Genomic DNA, 19,286 nt, shown 5'->3' on the forward strand with positions numbered 1-19,286 from the left:
AGGTGAGGGCCCCTTGCTGTGATCTTGCCAGCAGGGCAATGGTCTGCACTGTTGCCTTTAACCATCTCTTTTCCTCCTGCCTCCTTTCTCAGGAGATCCTCCAGGCTCCAAAGGCATGTGAGCTCAGCCCTGTCATGGTTTCTGCCATCTTGGTCATTGAAGTAGATGAGAAGAAATGCCTCTCCTGTGGGAAGAGTGAGCCCACTAAGGCCCTGGAGGATGGGCCAATGGCAGCCTTCTCTGAATCTTACATCAGTGATGCTGATGCTGCTCTGCCGGCCAGTGGCCCAAGGCCAGCCTCTTACATGAATAGCCCAGAGTCTGTCCAGTATGCCAAGGTGTTTGGGGACAGCTACCGCAGCCAACAGAAGGCATCGCCCACTTTCTACATACGCTCTAACTCCACGCAGCCACTTCTGTGTGACATGACACCCAGCCCAAAGTCATACGAGAATCTGTGGTTTCACAGTGACCAGGCAAACAGAGAACTCGGCTGCAATTCCCAGGAAGATGCCGTCTTTACGGACACAGCCCTGTTGGATTTCCCACTGCTACAGGGTCTAAAAATTGATGGGGATGAAGACCTGAGCAACTTCCGAAGACCGTAGAACCTTGTTGACATGGGGTGGGTGGGAAGGTGGATCAAAGGTACAACTGGAGTGGCTCACTGCTTCTTGTGTTTGAAGTTCTCCTCCTCCTCCTTCAGGGAAAAAGTACTGAGTGTGCCCGCCAGCCACCTGTATTTTATGTTTCACGTTCTAGAGCAGGAATGAGGACCCTTTGGCCTACCAGACCGTTTGGGGGAAGCCATGCCCAGCTGCCCTACACTCAATGTCATATGTGACATCAGGTGGGGCTTCCAAGAAACAATCAGGACCTTCAAGGGGGCTCCCAACTGTTCCTTTGCTGGAGCAAAGTGCACTCCACCCACCTCCACCAGCTGATGGGAGCGAGCCTTGCTCAAGGAAGCAGCTTCCATTCTCCCTGCCAATGCTGCTGTTGGAAGCAGCTTTGCGCTGCTCCTTCGCACCTTTGGAAAGCGGAGGTCTAGAATAGCATGGCGCTGTTTGCATCCCCAGGCTGCTCTTGGAAGTCCTGACAGTTTTTTTATGGCCTCACCTCCCTCAGCACACCTGGGGTTGGGGAGATCATGATCTGGCCCACTGGCCAGGAAAGGTTCCCACCCCTGCTCTAGAGAGCTCAGGAAAATGGGGTAGACATTGGGCTGGCGTTCTCAGGGGCACAAAGTGATGCCTTTTGCTCCCCCCACTCATAGCTCAATGGGAGAGCATCTGATGTGCGTCCAGGTGGCCACAGGTTCAATCCCCAACATCTCCAGCTAGGACTGGGACTTCCTATCTGAAACCCTGGAGAGTTGCTGCTGGTCAGTGGGGACCAGGGGTGACGAACTGGATCTGACCAGTAGGCCACATCCTTATATCCCCTACTCTCCCCCCTTTTAGGCCAAATGTGACAGATGTGTGGGGCCATCCATGTTTCAGTCACTGATGTCAGAATGACATCAGATGACATGGCACTTTGAAGCCCCGACAATCAGCTGATTGCCTCTTGCCCTGTGCTTTGAAGACCTGATGACCAGAAGACCCTTTTGGTCCAGTCTAGCCAATGTTTACCTGCCTACACCTGATGTCGTATATGATGCTAGGTGATTGCCAGGTGGGTATGGCTTAGCCAAAACAGCCTGGTGCACCAAATGGGGAGGCCTGGTGGGCCTGATGAATCCCCTGAGCCAAAGGTTCCCCATGCCTGGGGTAGATCGATGCTCTTCAACAGGTGGATCATGACCAGGCTCAAGATGCATCCCTCTCACTCCAGAGATTTAGCACTCTTTCTGGGATGCACACAAGTGTTTCCTTCCCCCCAAAAAAGGCAGGATTGTTCCCAAAAGACAAGGAGAAAATTGGCACAATGATTTACCAGGGTCAGGAACCAGGAAAGAGGGAAATATCCCTTGTAAATAAGAGTCGGAAAATATGGTTCTACCACTATCTCAGTTGCAACTGCTACAGCCCCCAGAGAAAGCAGACTTGGATCCCTTTGGAAGACACATACCCTGCATTCAGGTACTTATCCCAAGTGCTAGGTTTTGTTGACAGAAAGGAGCCCTCCCGCACCTTCTAAACATGTCTAGGATTTAGTACTCTACAGCCTTGTCTAGAGGCAAACTCCCCGGTCAGAGCTTGGAACAGTTACTTTTTTGAACTACAACTCCTACCAGCTCAATCCAGTGGCCATGCTGGCTGAGGTTGATGGGAGTTGTAGTTCAAAAAAGTAACTTTTCCAAGCTCTGCCCGGGCTGCCCCCCCCTCCCTTGCAACAGACTTGAGGAGAGAAGAGCTGTGGAGGGGATGCCAAGAGGCGTCTTGTTAGCTGGGTAAGATCCATAATCCAGAGCTGGGCAGTGCAGGGAGGAAGGAAAGAAGCAACAGGCAGGAGAAAATTACATCCTGGTCAATTCATGATCATTGTGATGTTGCTTTTTTCTCATTTAATCAGTTTGCTAAAAATAGCAGAGGCCTCGCCAGCACACTGGACCCAGTGTTGTACAATGTGATGTTGGTGCAGTTCATGTGATAGGAAATTAGGGTGCTACTCACAGAATGTCAGTTTGCCTGAAAGGATTGTGAGGGGAACACCTTGGAGAATCAAGAAGGAGAAAAAGGAGTGTTCTTTCTAAATACGGCTAGGGGGAAAAGTCAAAGGGGATGAAAAAGAAACCAAATGAACAGTTATAAGATGGGGGATACTTGACTCAGCAATACTACATGCGAGCAGGAGCTTGGAATTGTTGTTGATCACAAGCTGAATATGAGCCAATAGTGCGACGTGGCTGCAAAAAAAGGCAAATGCTATTTTAGGCTGCATGTATAGTTTCCACATTCCATGAACTACTAGTTCCCCTGTATCCGGCACTGGTTAGACCTCATCTTGAGTACTGCATTCAGTTCTGGACACCACCCTTTAAAAAGGATGCAGACAAACTGGAACGGGTTCAGAGGAGGGCAACGAGGATGATCAGAGGACTGGAAACAAAGCCCTATGAGGAGAGACTGAAAGAACTGGGCATGTTTAGCCTGGAGAAGAGAAGATTGAGGGGAGATAAGATAGCATTCATCAAGTACTTGAAATGTCACACAGAGGAGGGCCAGGATGTCTTCTCAATTGCCCCAGAGTGAAGAATGCAGAATAATTAAAGGAAGGCAGATTTTGGCTGAACATCAGGAAAAACTTCCTAACTGTTAGAGCCATGTGACAATGGACCCAATGACCTAGGGAGGTGGTGGGCTCTCCAACATTGGAGGCATTCAAGAAGCAGTTGGACAGCCACCTGTTGGGTATACTTTAAGATGGATCCCTGCATTGAGCAGGGGGTTGGACTCAATGACTTTATAGGCCCCTTCCAAATCTGCTATTCTATGATTTTCTTGGATGAAGGGTGCGGAACTCCACAGTTTCTTCAAAATGTTTTACCCACTGCTGCTGTTTATTTATCATTTACATAGAATGCTGCAAATTAAAAATTCTCCATAATTCTTCTGGTGTTTGCCCTCAGGGTGACTCTTGAAAGGAAAGTCTCTTGCACTCCCCTCCCAATATCGTATCCAGGCACAGCAGACAGGCATTGGCTGCAGCTGCTACACATCTTTGTAGGGTGGGAATGGTCAGCACGTGATCCCCAAGGAAGCTTCCAGGACCTTCAGGTCTTACAGTTCTGTTGCAAACTGTGATGTTGCAAATATGGAGCTGGGGGGGCAGGGGGAGCCTTGGCTGTTTTCAAACTTTTTCCCTCAGGTTCCGCCACTCCAACTGTACAAGCAATTTGCTTAGGACAGTTGTAGGGTTCTTTGATCACCAAGAAAGAAAAGTAGAATCTACAAAGTTTGTTCCACTTCAAGATATTTTGCAAGGTCACAGAGGGTGCAGGGGGGAGGGGAATAATCTTTTGCCCAGATCACGGACAAACCTTTATTTATTTATTGCATTTATATCCCACTTTTTCTCCAAGGAGCTCACATAGCATACATGGTTCTCCCTCTCCTCATTTAATCCCTACAACAACCCTGTGAGGTAAGTTAGGCTGAGAGGCAGTGACTGGCCTACAGTCGCCCAGTGAGCTTCATCACTGAGTGGGGATCTGAATCTGGGTCTCCCAGGTTGCTGTCCAACACTCTGTGGTGTGCTGTACACCACACTGGCTCTTTAAGGCAATCACAGTCTCCACATAACGGTAGGGATGGAGCAGAAATTTCAATTAGCATTTATAGGCAAATTTATGAATTCACACTTCCTGAAACAATAAGTGAACTGAAATACAGCCATCCTTCAGAATTCGCTCTTATCCAAGTTTTGTGATTCAGTTCTCCAATCAACGTATGGTTGGAGTGCCTCTCTCTTCCTGCCTCAAAGCAGGAACCAAGGGAGAAACCTCTCGTCAAGATGTCCTTAAAGTTTTTTTAAAGATGTTTTGCTTTTATATTTTTAAAGTCTTTTGCTTTTAAGATATTTTGGAGAGCTTTCAGTGTTTATGTTTGCCGCCCTGGGCTCCTTCTGGGAGGAAGGGCGGGATATAAATTTAATAAACAAACAATAAACTATACGAAAAAGCATGTATTAGGGAAAAGTGTACATAAAATGAATATATTAGTGAAAATAACATTAATATGCATTATATTAGGGAAAACTGAATGCAAAAGTGCACATTAGTCAAGACTGACTTCAAAAGTGTGTGTTAGATATTTGCACTAAAATTCTTCTGAATTTTCATGATTCTTTTTTTTAAAAATGGCAGATTGTTGCAGAAATGTGGAGAACCAAATTTAAGATTGGAAAAATGAGAAACTGAGAGAACAGAAATTGACAGATCCTCCCACGTTCTTCATTCATCTGGGGCACGTGCACGGAGAAAAAGGTGTGGCAAACCTAATCAAGGAGAGGGTTTTCAATGGTGTATCAAGCAGCCACACCCACCCACATGGACAGCAGGATGTAGAATAAATCTAGATTGAAACTCTGTTGAGAATGAGCATGAACAATTCTGGATTGAGAAAAACCACACTTAAGGCGCTACAAGGTTTAGCGAGTATACAGCCTAAGATTCCTGGTTCATTTTGTACCATCTCCGATTAAACGTCCGGAAGTAAGCAGGGCTGAGAGAGGCCTTGCAGAGCTGCTGATGGTCAGAGCATATTATACAGGGCTTGCTGCAGACCTGAAGCCCTGCAGCTCAGTGGCACAAGTGTTGCATGCAGAAGGCCCAGCTTCCATCTCCAGCTAGAAGCATTTCAGGCAGCAGCTGCCAGCCTTTCTCTGAGTGTCAAGACATTCTGGAAAGACTGCCAGTCACAAAAGGTAATACTTGGCTTTGGAGGACTGATGACCTTAGTCAGCAGAAAAGGAGTTCAAAGGCTACATATTAACAATAGAGCTTTACACTGCATTCTGTTTCCTGACTCCTAACTGAGCTGAGCAGAGAGAGCTGTGTTAGCTGGTCCAAGCAAGCCAGCTTTCAAAGAGCGATCGAACAGAGCAAGTTAACAGGAGTTTGGCAGAGGAGTTTGGGGGGGGGGGAGGTCCCTAAATTGTTTTTTTCCCCTTGTATGGCGCACCACATACCAGTGGGACTCTCGTATTTACCCTGAAGGAGGACAGGACAAAGCACAGGCGATTCCAAAACAAGTAGGAAGAAATAAACAAAAGGCAGTAGAGACTATGGATGGAAAGGATGCTCCAGTGGTGACGACCTGCAAGGTGTGTGCAGTGTTTGTTTCTTGCCTGAGAACAACATGGTGTCCTTGTGCAACAAGTGCAAGCTGGTGGTGTTGTTGGAAGAAAAGGTGAGAGGCCTGGAACGGTGGGTGGCCACAAGACAAGGAGTTCTTAGGCAGATCACTGGAAGAACAACAAGAGAAGTACGGGAGGTACAGGATGTTGAAGCGGAAGAGACTGCTGTGGAGAGCAACAACGAAGTGGAGGAAACTCCATGGAAAAGGGTGACAGAAGAGCTAGAAGACACCCTTCACCAGTGGAACTGCGGAGGATGAGACTAGAGGACAGCCTGCAGAGGAAGAATGACAGGAGACCCCAGGGAACAGCAAGCGAGAGGCTGAAGCTCAGTCAAGCAGACGCAGTGGAACCAGGCCCCACAACAAAAAGAAGAGTAGTGGTGGTGGCAGACTCCATGCCAAGAAGATCCGTGGACTCGCCAGGTATGCTGCCTCCCTGGGGGGCGGATTAGAGATGTGATGGAAGGGCTGCCATCACTCATCAAGCCCACTGACAGGTATCCCTTTCTCCTCATCCATGTGGGAACAAATGACACTGCCAAGTAGAGCTATGAAGAAAACATGTCAGACTTTGAAGCTCTGGGAAGGAAACTCAAGGACTTTGGGGCCCAGATAGTTTTCTCGTCCACCCTTCTGGTACTTAGAAGAGGAGTGGAAATGGGAAGAAAAATACTCCAAGTGAAAGACAGGCCACGAAGGTGGTTCTGATTCTAAGACCATGGGCTACACTTCCTGGAAGATGGATTGCTGGCAAGCAATGGGTTGCACCTTACAAGGACTGGGAAGAATGTGCTTGGCCACAGCATGGAGAAATTAATCAGGAGAGCTTTAAACTGAATCCTAAGGGAGAGGGAGACGTACACTTGGTGATAATGACTAACAAAGGCTTGTGCACAGTAAGAGGATCTGAGGGAACGGCTCTAAAGGGGCCTAGCAATAGTCTTCATAAAAACGTAGGAAGGAAGCTAGGCCGTAAATCATATGGTCTGCGATGTCTGTATACTAATGCCCAAAGTATGGGAAACAAACAGGACGAACTTGACCTCTTAATACAGAGTTCAAACCCCCATACAGCCATGAGGCTTACCGGATGTCCTGCCCAGAGACAAAGGAACCAGAGCGAGGCGAGGTTTACTCTATTTCTCGTTTTATTAGTGTGATGGTTACATCCAAAGCGATGCACTTCATAAATCTTTCCACTCTGACTCACTACTTTCCCTAGCTAAGCTACCTAAACAGTCTCTGCAGTGTGTGGGGAGAGTTGACTCAGCACTAGAGTCCAGGAGGGCTCCTACTTAAGTAGGGAAGGTCTTCGTGCATTTGAAGTGCCAGGCGGGGATTCTGGCGCAGGTGGGGTTGGTGCGCACAAAGGGTCGCTTCTCAATGGTTCAGGTGGGGCGGGACCTGCCTTGATGGGGGTGCGAGCTGAGGAAGTCTGCGGGCTGGCAAGAGCCCCCCCCTAACGCCCCCAGGGAACTCGTCCTCATCTGACTCCTCTCCCTGATCTAACTCCCCTTGCGCCTGGGGCACAACACTGGATGTCCTTGAGCCAGTCCCTGCCTCACAGGGTTGTTGTGGGGATTACGTGAGAAGTGGGGAAACCATGTTTGTAAGCCACCTTGCGCTCCTTGGAGAAAAGATGGGATATAAATGCAACAACAAATAATAATCTGGAGGGCACCAAGCCAGCATGGGCTGAGCTAATGGGCCCACATGCTGTAAGGCAAAATTCTGTCACGCTCAGCAAGCTTGTGAGGAGGGCCCACAGTTCGGTGCAGGCGGCTGCGGCGTCCTTGGTTTGTCTCATGGATAAGGTTCCGCCCCAGCCAGCATCTCCTGGCGCTGCCGGCCAGAGCTGGCAACACTGCGCTGGGCGGGCCAAGCGAGTCAGTTCGGCCTACGCACACACACCCCAGGGCAGGCAGCCGCGGCCTGTCACTCACTCGCCCGAGGGCGGGCCTCGGCCTTTTCCTTCGCCTGCCATTGGCTGCGGCGGCGCGCAGGGCGTCACTGAGAGCCCTGGCCTGGGGCGGACAAAGATGGCGGCGCCCGCGAGCTGACAGAAACCGGAGCGAGATGTGGCCGCCGGCGTTGCTGCTGCGAGGAGTCTCGGCCGCGGCGGCAAGGGGAAGCACTGCGCTGCGGGGGTGGAGCCGCCTCGGCCCGTGCGTGGCGGCGAGTCCGGGCACTCGTGAGTAAGACGCCCGCGGCTGCCGGCCCCGCGTCCTTCCGGGCGGGGAGGTCTTGGGCCCGGCCGCGGCCCTCCCCTCGCTCAGCCCGCGGGCTTCATCCTGACCGGATCGCGCCTGTGGGTGTTTGGGGCTGGCGGGAGTGGCAGCCCTAGACGTATGGGGGAAAGGGGCGCCCGCTTAGGGAAGCCTGGCTTGCAGCATCGTCACCCTGCTCTTCAGCGCCGGGAAGGCCTTTCTTCCCCCCCCCCCATCGCTTGCAAGCTGCTTGCAGGAGGTGTGTCCATCCCAACAAAGTAGACTTAGGTTGCAGCCCAATAGGTGTCTACTCAGAAGTAAGCTCCATTGGGTTCACTGGGACTTACTCCTGTTGCATTGCAGCCTAAATGGAGGTGGGGGAGGACACACCTACTTGCGAGTATCGTCCAAGAGGGTGAAGTTGGCGGGCAGCTCGTTGGCGTTGGGACATCTGGCGTAACTGCATAACGTGCATTGAGGGCATCCTGTACATGCACATGAGCGAGTACACACATGCATGCACGCACGCACTATGCACTGCAAGACCCTACCCTGGAGAGGCGCCGCTTGCTTTGCTGGTGTAATAATTTAAGGCGTGTTGCCACAGCGCCTTCTGCTGAGGACGCCAAATGCTGTTTGTGCTGGCTGGCAAGGAGGGGAGAGATGGAAGAGGCCAGCAAGTCCACCTGCCCTGCCGTCCCTGGGAGCCATACTGACCTTGAGGGCTGCCAGTTTTGTCAGGAGGACTGGGAAGAGGAGCGCCAGCTGTGTGGCTTGTTGCCATTTTCGTTTGTGTTTTGCTGTGTTGCTTCTGTGGACAAGGTGGGAGGTTCTGGCTATAGATGCCTGTGGGCAATGGTTCATACCACTCAGGGTGGGAGCCTGGATGGGTTGGTGTGTGTGTGCGTGAAAGGTGTTGAGTTGCTCAAACGCCTAGAGTCAGTCTGCAGGCGCAGCACGTGGCCTCCTTCCTCTGAGAGACTGAGGGGGAGCGACTGGGCGGTTTAGCAGATAAATGGGGTGGGGGCTGTTGCTGAGACCATCCATTTGAACATCCAGTGTTTAGTTTTACCTATGCCCAATTGGATGCCCTGCTTTTTGTTCTTGTGGTGGTGTTGCTTGCCTGCATTCTGACGGAATTGTTAATACATTTATTGGACCTGTTTATATGATTTTGTAATTTTAGTATAGTCTGTTTATCTTTATTACTCTGCTCCCTGCTGTGGGACTGAAATTATTCGATGGAGAGAGTGCTATAAGTACTATCACTAAATAATAGCTAAATTAAATAAATAAATAAAAAGGTTAGTTTGCTCTGGTAATTACCCAGGAGTGCAGGAACACACACACACACACACCCTAGTATCGGGAGGATGGAGCAGTGGCTCCCAGGGCTGCTTTAGTGTCTCCATGGCCCTGTCCAGGGTTCTTGCATCATTGGGAATTCGGAGACTTGTTGCTTTTTTCCAGCCTGACATGTGCCAAGGTTTCCCACTCTATGTGCCTCCTGCCCATCAAACCAGGGGTGGGAACCCTTAAGACCGGGTGCCAAATGCAACCCTCCAGGCCTCTCTATTTGGCCTCAGAACTATCCCTGGGCCACACCTGCTGTCCCCAGACCACACCCCTTGCTGGCCCTGTTTAACACCATGTGTGCTCTTGCCTAACTGGAATGCATCACTGAACTCTGATAATGCTTCTTGCTTGTCTGGATGGAGGACAGTGTGTGTGTACAGAAACTAGTCTACTGTACAGGGGCAAAATTTACATTCATTGCTCCACCCACTTTTGCCTATAGACCTGCCCATCACTGGTGTGTGGCCCTCAGAAGGTTGACTAGAAAGCCTGAAAAAGATTCCCCACTCCTGCATTAAACAGGATAGGCTCACAACCAAGGGCGCAGTACAGTGAACTCCTTCTTCCAGTCCTGCTCCTGGTCTTGCTTCTCCACTTAGCATACCAAATTGTTTTGAATATGCCCTTGGATTGTGAAAAGAATATGGTGGTGAAGAAGCTGCAGATGATCTTGCTTACCTCAGTTCCTCCTTCCCTGCACTGGAGATCTTGACACACCTCTCTTGGCCTGGAGATGGCATAATCCATTTTAAAATGAGCCACAGCAAAATCGCATGTAATTATCCTCCAATCAGGTGCTACTAGCAGGAACGTAATCATCTCAGAGTTGGTGGTAGAGAAGTTCTGGAAGCTACTGAATGGCTAGAGTTTGCTGGAGATCTTGGTCTGGTTTCCAAAAGTTGGTCTGCTGCTCCAAACTAAAGGGAAAGTTGGTGTCTCGTGAAGGCTACAATCTTAAACCCACTTACCTGGGAGTGTGCTCCATTGAACTTGGTGGGGCTTTTTTAAAGAATAGTCATGCAAAGGATTATGCTGTAAAACATGCCTCCCCCCCACATTCTCCAAGATGTCACACATGCACCCCAGCAACCTGCATGATTGCCACAGTCTTCTTGAGCTTGAAAGGGGAAGCAGCTTATTATGTCTCTGCCCATGTATTCCTCATATTCGTGTGCAGCGCATGTTAGTGGGGCAGAAAACTTTTTTCAGAAGGGCCATTTAGTGTACTTATGAGCCCCAAAAGTGCTTCTTTATGGAGTGTTTTCAGACTGGCAGAGCATTTTAATTGCTTCAGACACCAAGACACAGAAATGATGTGCCTAATTACTTCCCAGGAGGAAAATGCTAATGTGTTTTGTTATTGTATTGCGCTAAAATGGTTCTATGCATGTATCACCCCTGCTACTTTTCTGTCCTTTTAGGTAAGAGCCCTCTCCTTCAAACAGCCAGGAATTATGCCAGGCCTACCCATAAAAAGAAGGAAGGTTTGTGCCCTGTTCTTGCTGTCATACACAATTGGTCTGCTAACACTATCATCTGAACTGTTTGGGGTTCAGGTTAGAGGGAACTTTATAGATTACGGGTTTGTGCCTTTACCTTTGATCCCAGTTCCTGATCCATTGAAATGGAAAAATAAAACTGCTTAGAGGTTTTATTTACAATTAAACAGCATACAAATCCTGTTAGATAAAAATTAAAAATAAAAGGTGATTGGACGTATTAAGACACACACGTCTCCATCTACTTACTACATGTTCAGAAAATTGGTGAGTCAATTTCCTGGTGACTTCTAGGACACTTGTGTTTCACAACTTGAATCCCCCTCTGCCCTCCACAGTGTACTTCCCTCTCTTTACCTACTGGGAGATGCTGAGAACTGTTTTTGTAATCTCTTTAGACATCTGCTTGTGAGTTTCCATAGATAACTGATTAGCCACTGTTGGAAAAAGTATGCTGGACAAGAGTGATCTATCAGGTAGCTGTTGTGTTCTTATCACTTTTGTTGTTACAGAAATCCCCAGCCATTTGGATGACCTGCCTGCCACAATGCTGCTGAAAGATTATGCCAAGGTCCCAGTTATAAACAAGTAAGGTTTGCAAGGGCCAGGGAGAGGACTATGAGTTTCATGAAATGGCCTTGATGAAAGAAACAGCAAATCTAGTTGGCACTTATGCAACATTAAGCTGCCTTAAACTCTGCCACGTGTCAAATTGTGCAATGGGAAGGAGAAGGGGGTCCCAAGATGCAACCACTTAGGCCTCATTTTGTTGGCTGAGGTCCTTGGATAATGAGGGAGGTCCTTCATTAGCGCTGCTCTTGTTGTTATATGCCTTAAAGTCGATTACAACTTACGGCAACCCTATGAATCAGCAACCTCCAATACATTTGTTATAAACCACCCTGTTCAGCTCCTGTAGCTAAATTTAATTCTGCATCTCTAACATGGCTCCTTTGATTGCTAATCACTTGAAGCAGTTCCCAAAATGTTAAGTTGTTCAGGGGATAAGAAACAAGTAATCAAGAGTCCCTGTGCTTTCCTGCAGGGTAGACAATGTTGTGCGAAGGCTGCTGTCTCTGGAAATGGCAAACCAGGTAACTTAGGATCTGGGGTAAATATTTCTTCAAGATCATTCATTTTCCCCTCTTCCATGCTTTACCATTTGCATAGTGGTCTAAAAGTGACAAATACGGAATTTCTGCCTTTATTGTAGGCAAGCAGGTGTGCTGTTGTCATTGCAAACAGTGGCCTGCTGCTGTCCTAAATGGTCCTGTATAACAGAGTGAGCTTGAGCTGCCTGGCCTTTAGTCACCCTAGCTGTCAAATTAGTTTTGTCTTCTCCTTGTGTACGCAGAGGGAGAAAGTGAAAATCAAGAAAGAACAGCTGGCAGAGAAAGTCCGGAAGAGCCCAAATGACTCTGGCTCCTTCGAGGTTCAAGGTAAGCAGAAAAATATCTGAAGAGGAAAGCTGCCCGTCTCCTGTTTCCTTTGCTGTCATCTTGTGAGTGTCCCACCAAAGACTGAGGAGAAACCTATTTTGGGAGAGGAAGGGAGATCTCTTTGTTGGTTTTGCTGCAAGAAATTGACACAGCTACATCTCTGTTCCCTTTCTTCATAAAGCTTCCTCGCTGACATTTTGCAATATGCAACGGGTAGACACAGCTGTTCTCTGTCCCCACCCATCATCTTTCTTGGAGATTCAGCCAGTTATATGCCTGGACCCCAAAAGTCTTGTAAGGCTTTTCCAGCTTTGGTGGTGGTGGGGATGGTTAGGAAGCTTAGGTTTTAGACTTTCTGTCTGTTTCATTCAGGGGGTGGGGAACCGCCAGCCCCGGGGGCAGCGCAGCCTCTCTTTCTGGCCCTCAGGACTAGGCCACACTCCACCTCCTCAGGCCCTTGTGAGTGGGCTTGTGTGTTCCAATGAACCCTGTGAGCGATGCCATTGGGAGTCATGCACTCCCAGCAGGGTCGCCCATGGCAGTAAGGTCAAGGGAGAGGAACCAGACAGATCCAAGAAAGTCCTCAATGGCAGAACAGGCAGAGGATAACAATGTGTACATTACAATGGCTGTGAAGGCGGATGAAGGCTGCAGCAGATAAAAGACTTCCAATCGTCGTGGTACCCATGCCATTGGATCAAAGGCATTTTCTGTCAAGATTGTGTGTTGATCGTCATGCACCGATCTCCTCACATAAAACAAATTCATGCACAGGCGTCTTCCAAGCAAACCAAACCAAAAGTCCCATGGCGATCGGCGAATGGTGACGGGGGCAGGACTGTGAAATCCGGAAGCCCCTAGTCATGGACCAGCACATGGGTGGTGGATACAGACTCAGTCGTCCCAGCTCAAGGACCGAGGCAGTTGAGTAGTTCGGCAGCTATATCCACAACTGAGCAGTCCTATTCAGGATCCACTCTGCTCACCCCGTATGGGGAGGGGGCTAGAATTGACCTCCACAGTCACTTATGGACCAACTGTTAAAGACCTTATCTTGGAAAACAATCTTGCTTGGCCACGAGTGATCGCCAATGAATGAATCACCAGCCCTGCTCAGCGTCCCCCTCAGGTGCTCTTGCCTAGCTGCAATGTGTCCTTGAATTTGCCTGGTCAAAGGATGGTTAGATGTGGGAGGGAGAGGTCCATAGAAACCTTTGACTATTGTGTGTCTAGAATGTGTCCTGCTGAAACAAAGCCCTATGAGGAGAGACTGAAAGAACTGGGTATGTTTAGCCTGGAGAAGAGAAGACTGAGGGGAGATATGATAGCACTCTTCAAGTACATGAAAGGTTGTCACCCAGAGGAGGGCCGGGATCTCTTCTCTATCGTCCCAGAGTGCAGGACACGGAATAATGGGCTCAAGTTGCAGGAAGCCAGATTTCAACTGGACTCAGGAAAAACTTCCTAACTGTTAGAGCCATACGACAATGGAACCAATTACCTAGAGAGGTAGTGGGCTCTCCGACACTGGAGGCCTTCAAGAGGCAGCTGGACAGCCATCTGTTGAGAATGCTTTGATTTGGATTCCTGCATTGAGCAGGGGGTTGGACTCGATGGCCTTACAGGGCCCTTCCAACTCTTCTATGGTTGTATGCCCAAATCTAAGGGTCACATCTGTTAATCTGCCCACTTTTGCCTTTGGCACCAACTGCCACTGGCATGTGGCCCCCAGAAGGCTACCCATGAAGGAATGCTGCTGTCAAGCTGGAAAAGGCTTGCCAGCCCTGGTTTAGTTGGATGTAGTTCAGTTTCATTGAAGTGATTTGGATTTATTCATCTAATCTATTGCTACCATCTGGAGAAGATTTGAATAAAACACTTGCAGATATCTTCTATCTGAAATCAGCAGTCTGTTTTCTGCTAGTGCTTCTAACCTTTTTAAGCCTTAGGTTTCAGTGCGGGAGTAGCCCCAGTGGGCACCTTGAGGTTCGCGTTGCAGAACATGGAGCTACGAAGCCACATAGAAACAGCTCCAACTGGATCCTACTTGCAAAGCAAGTGTTGGATGGAGATTGCTACAGGATGGTCTTCTACTGTTGAGAGAGATGTAGGGAGCATAACTGATTTTGGCAAGTGCGTCTGTGCTTTTCCTTCTGCACAAAAGAGCTAGAGTCCAACTTATTGTAGAGGCTTTGTCTCTGATATACCTTTGTGATCACTAAGGTACACAGAAAGCAACATCTTAACTCTGCTCTCTACGCCAAGTCACGAAAGCAAGAATTTGGGCTGCTTGTGTGGTTAAAAATGAGCACTTGCCATCATTCTTTTCAGCAGTGATTTCTGCAGTAACATTCTATATCTTTTTTGTAGCTAGTTCAATGAGTAAGCAAATTACTGCTGCCTCTCATAGAATCATAGAGTTGGAAGGGACCTATAAGGCCATTGAGTCCACCCTCTGTTCAGTGCAGGAATGCAAATTTAAGCATCCCCAACAGGTGGCTGTCTAACTGCCTCATGGATGCCTCCAGTGTTGGAGAGCCCACCACCTCCCTAGGACATTGGTTCCATTGTCGTATGGCTCTAACAGTTAGGAAGTTTTTCCTGATGTTCAGTCGAAATCTGGCTTCCTGCAACTTGAGCCCATTATTCCATGTCCTGCACTCTGGGACGATCGAGAAGAGATCCTGGCCCTCCTCTGTGTGGCAACCTTTCATGTACTTGAAGAGCACTATACTATCTCTCCTCAGTCTTCTCAAGGCTAAACATGGCCAAAAGTAGTACCAGTCCCATACCCACCTTATCAATCAAGGTGGATAGAGATACTGCTTTTCAAGAGGTCACTCTAGCCAACCATTGATATTTGAAGGACAGAAAACGCTTGTTTTAAAACGGATGACCCTCCAGATGTTGCCATGCTAAATCCTCCATCAACCCTAGCCAACATTGTTAACATCTGGAAGGCTAAAGGTTCCCTACCCTTATTTTAAAACATTTTTACCCACCCCTTCTACTGATTAGGTTTCAGAGCAGCTTGCATAAGGTCAATACAGCCTCTGTCCACAGATTTGCAATCCAAAAGACACAATGCAAAAGGAAAAGGGAACCAGGAGGGAACAGGAAAGCAAGCAAATCCAAGTACCAATCTTTAAAGTTACATAGTAGCTCTTAATAATGATCAGCTGGAATGGAAATAATTCAGGGAGGGGAGGAGCCAAATGGAGCTGGGATCTCAGCAGAGCAGATGAAGTGGCCCTGCTTTTCTACAGTCATCCAGTTGTTACTAGAGTACAACCTCATCACCCCTGACCATTAGCCATGCTGGCTGGGACTGATGGAGTCCAACAATATCTGGAAGGCCACAGGTGTTCCCCACCTCTATCCACAGTGTGTCTTTAAAATAGCTGAAGGGAAATTACCCTTAGATCTTCCAGTTACAGTATGTAATACTAAGCTGTCTTAACCCAGGAGCAAACTCTAGAATAGCAGCAGTACATTCAGTGGCCAGCTCCCAGGGGGGGTAAGTTCTTGGTGTTAGTACACCCAAAGTTATCTCTTTGGCTGCTTGCAGGTACAGTTTTTAAAAATTGGGCTCCTACTGGGAGGAAGGGCGGGATATAAATCAAAGAACTAATAAATAAATGAAACAGGAATGTGAAAATTTAACATTGAAAGTTGCACTTTGTTTCTGGCCTTTCTGCAGTGACTTTCTTTTGTTGTTGTAGTTGCACACTTGACAGCCCAGATCTGCACGCTCCAGGAACATCTGCATTTGCATCCCAAGGTAACTTTCTTTGAAGCAAGAAGAATACATGGGGTATTCAAAGTCGGTGGATAATTTGTCTTTTGGGGTGGAACTACTATTGTATACTGACTACTTACAAGTGCTGTTCAGATTTAAACATCAGTATTTCTTTTAAAATTGGATTTTGCATAGTACTGATTACATAAGATGTTAAAACTGAGCTGTAAATAACATATCACACAATAAAGCTAATGCACATACCAGTAAACACAGAACAGTGTGGGGGAAATAGTAAAAATTAAAATATTAAAATCCAGGGAAACCCTGCATAGAGGTACATTATTTAAATGTAACTCCTATTTTCGCCTCCCAGATTTCACAGCGTGTTTGAGAGGGGGCCACCACTGAGAAGGCACATTTCCTAAATGGAAGCATTCCACTGACCTTGATAAAGCCAGCAAGGCCTCCTCTGAAGGTCTTACAATTGGCTGGGAATGTGTACAGAGAAGCAGTCTGCTAGGTATTCTGGCCCAAGTTGTTTAGGGCTTTAACAGCAGGATCTTGACCACAGCTAGGTGGCTAGTAGGCAGCAAGGGACTAACACAGGCACCCCTCTGGTAATTAATAAGAAATTGTCTTCTTCATAAAAGTTTCCTTCATTGGAGTTTTGTAATATGTGAGTTGGTCAGTAGATTAATAGCCAGATAGTTGAAAAATTAAAGAGGTTTTAATCAGCAAATAGCCCTGCACTTTGCCATAGCTACAGGTGACCCTCAGAGCCTGCTTCGGCTGCCATTCTGTGGGAAGAGTACCAGGAGAGCAAGGGAAGAGGGCCTTGAAGTCTGCTCCAGCTGGACTGTCTCCTTCCTGCACAGGGCTGTCCGCCCCTAGCTGCTCTGTGAGAAGGTGGCTCCTCGTGACTTCTTATATGTTGATCTTGAGTGTGGTGGTTCAAATGTATTTTGATGGTACTTTGTAAGCCGCTTTGGAGGGATACAAACAATTAATAGTAATTAATAAATAACCCTTGTCTCCAGGACAAGGTCAACCGTCGCAACATGATGATGGCCAAAGACCGACGGAATATGCTGCTGAAGTTTCTGCGCAATCGCCGCTATGATGTCTATGAGAACACATGCAAGCAGCTGGGCATTAAGTATGAGTTCCCTCTGCTGTACCGTCGGAGAGCCACACGGCGCTGGGTTGTCAAGAAAGCCTTGTGCCTCAAGGTACGCCTGCTGGGGTTTCCGCAGTCAAAGTGTTTGGAAGCACAGCTCCTTTGTAATGGAAAGGAGATTTGGAAGTGGCTGCGGGCCTTGTGCTCTTGGGCCAAAGTCTTCAGCCCTGGAAACGAGACTGGCAACCTGCATTTTGAAGTAGATTGGACAGAAGTTACTTATCAGCAAGCAAGAAGTTTTTTTTTAAAAAAAAACATTAAAACACTTTCAGTTCACAAAAATAATCATGAAATATATATAAATATTTACTTATACATTGTCAGTAAGTTAATTAATAAATCACTTATTAATAAACCCTATGGACAAACGTTAATATCAGTAAGTAATACGTTATGATACAAGAACAGAAAAGAAAAGCCGAAACAAAAACCATTCATTTCAGAACTTGAGTGCTGAAGGAACTGCTTCTTCCCTTCAGTAGTCGTGGCTGCCTGAGAAAGGGGCAGGGGAGCTATTTTCAGTCTGATCTTTTGCACTTTGTATTCAGTCATTGGCCCTGCATTTCAGGCAGGCCTGTGAGAATCTCAGCAGAAGATTGGAATTGAACAGACATGGTGGGATTCATTTATTGGGAGGATGCTCAGAATCAAATAGCAAATAGTTGGGGCTGATGAAAGTTATTGTCCAAAACGTCTGGAGGGCACCGGGTTGGGGAAGGCTGACTTGCCAGGCAGGCTGGTGCAACCCCCACCCCCCATGGAGGAATGTCTACAATAATTGACTGGCAGCAGCTGCCCAGGGTTCCAGGGAGGAGACTCCCAGCCCTACCTTTGGACAGATTGGCCCTGGGACCTTCTGCATGTGAAGCAGATGCTCTTGTCACTGAGCTATGGCCCTTTCCATAGAGGAAGAAACAGAATAAACATAGTAAATGCCCCTTGCCAAATGTATGGTTGAGGAGCCATCGTAGAATTAGAGAATGGTGCAGGGATTATGGCACTGTGGTGCAGGGGTTACCTAGGAAAGCTGGCCACCCCAATAGGGCCCAGAATGTTGTGGCCTTGGTTTGTGCTACTAAATGTCCAATCACCTCTCTTCTTCCTGTTAACCCTCTAGGTCTTCCAAGAGGTACAGAAGCTGAAAGCCCAGGAGAGTCTCAGGAAGCAGCAAGGGTCGCTAAAGAGAGGCAGAGCGGCAGAGCAGCAGGCGTTGCCAGTGGAAGGAACCCCAGTATAAGCAACGCCTGCTCTGTGTGGGGGGAAGGGGGCTTATATGGAGCAACACGTTCTGAAGCTGGTAGCCAATAAATGGTTTAACCACCAGCGTTTCCTCTGCTTTCAGAAGTGCGTGTGGAAGTGTGTTCCTGCACGCAGAGTCCTCTTTCTATTTTGTGTAGGCTTCAGAGGCAGTCGTCAATGGATTAGTTTAATCCTTCTTGTGGTAATTTCCAGGGGGTTAGCCATGTTAGTCACTTGCAGCAAAAACAATGAAGAATCTTGTGGCACCTTAAAGACTAACAAATATATTATGGTATAAGCTTTTGGCAACTATAGCTCACTTCATCCGACGCATGGTTGTCCTGAATTGCAAGTTCATGGTCTTGGTGGGATAGTAAACTGTGAGGTCAGAAAGAAATAATATGCAGGGAGGTATAGAAGGTGATAATTACCTTATTAACATTGACTAGTCACTTGTGGATTGAATTGGCAGTGTGGATTTTTATGACACGCTACTTGGGTCAATTGCCAGAATGGCTGTTATAAATTACTGGTTTTTGTGAATGGGCTCTCTGTACATCTGAGTACCAACATGGAGTGTTTATACCTTGCGTTAGGCCAACTGGACAGATTGGGCGTTTGTTGGTGCTCTGCCAACTTCATGCCATAGTTGCTGCATATGTAGGCCCAACAAAGACCAAACTATCAGTGCCTCGATACCCAGGTTCTTCTGCTGCAGCAGTTTATGCAGGTTTAAGATATCCCAGTACTTTTAGCATAGTTTCAGTAAGAAAGGAAAAAGAGAGACTAATTTAATTGAGCAATCCAGTAGCTTCAGTTTTTA

General features: G+C 47.7%; 2 protein-coding genes across 3 annotated transcripts in view; both read left to right on the plus strand.

The window, feature by feature from the left end:
• CSF3R (colony stimulating factor 3 receptor) overlaps positions 1 to 3,554 on the plus strand; it is a 39,347-nt gene extending 35,793 nt beyond the window's left edge. For both annotated transcript variants that reach the window (XM_061597533.1, XM_061597532.1), the window contains one exon: positions 93 to 3,554. In XM_061597533.1, the coding sequence (XP_061453517.1) occupies positions 93 to 608 (516 nt within the window). In that variant the 3' untranslated portion in view covers positions 609 to 3,554. The remainder of the gene's footprint in view (positions 1 to 92) is intronic.
• A 4,235-nt stretch (positions 3,555 to 7,789) lies between these two features.
• On the plus strand, positions 7,790 to 18,568 carry MRPS15 (mitochondrial ribosomal protein S15). Its single transcript, XM_061596431.1, has 8 exons — positions 7,790 to 7,995; positions 10,789 to 10,851; positions 11,379 to 11,454; positions 11,912 to 11,960; positions 12,221 to 12,305; positions 16,028 to 16,086; positions 17,085 to 17,276; positions 18,342 to 18,568. The coding sequence occupies exons 1-8, from the start codon at positions 7,881 to 7,883 to the stop codon at positions 18,459 to 18,461; spliced, it is 759 nt and encodes a 252-aa protein (XP_061452415.1). The 5' UTR covers positions 7,790 to 7,880; the 3' UTR covers positions 18,462 to 18,568.
• Positions 18,569 to 19,286: the final 718 nt, after the last annotated feature.

Source organism: Rhineura floridana, chromosome 15, assembly GCF_030035675.1.
Source record: "Rhineura floridana isolate rRhiFlo1 chromosome 15, rRhiFlo1.hap2, whole genome shotgun sequence".
Lineage (NCBI taxonomy): Eukaryota > Metazoa > Chordata > Lepidosauria > Squamata > Rhineuridae > Rhineura > Rhineura floridana.

Bases quoted from the DNA above. Each gene is read 5' to 3' on its own strand.
- MRPS15 (XM_061596431.1), top strand. From the start codon at position 7,881: ATGTGGCCGCCGGCGTTGCTGCTGCGAGGAGTCTCGGCCGCGGCGGCA. The intron at 11,455-11,911 runs GTAAGGTTTGCA...GCTTTCCTGCAG, and splicing joins AAGGTCCCAGTTATAAACAA to GGTAGACAATGTTGTGCGAA. The intron at 16,087-17,084 runs GTAACTTTCTTT...CCTTGTCTCCAG, and splicing joins ATCTGCATTTGCATCCCAAG to GACAAGGTCAACCGTCGCAA.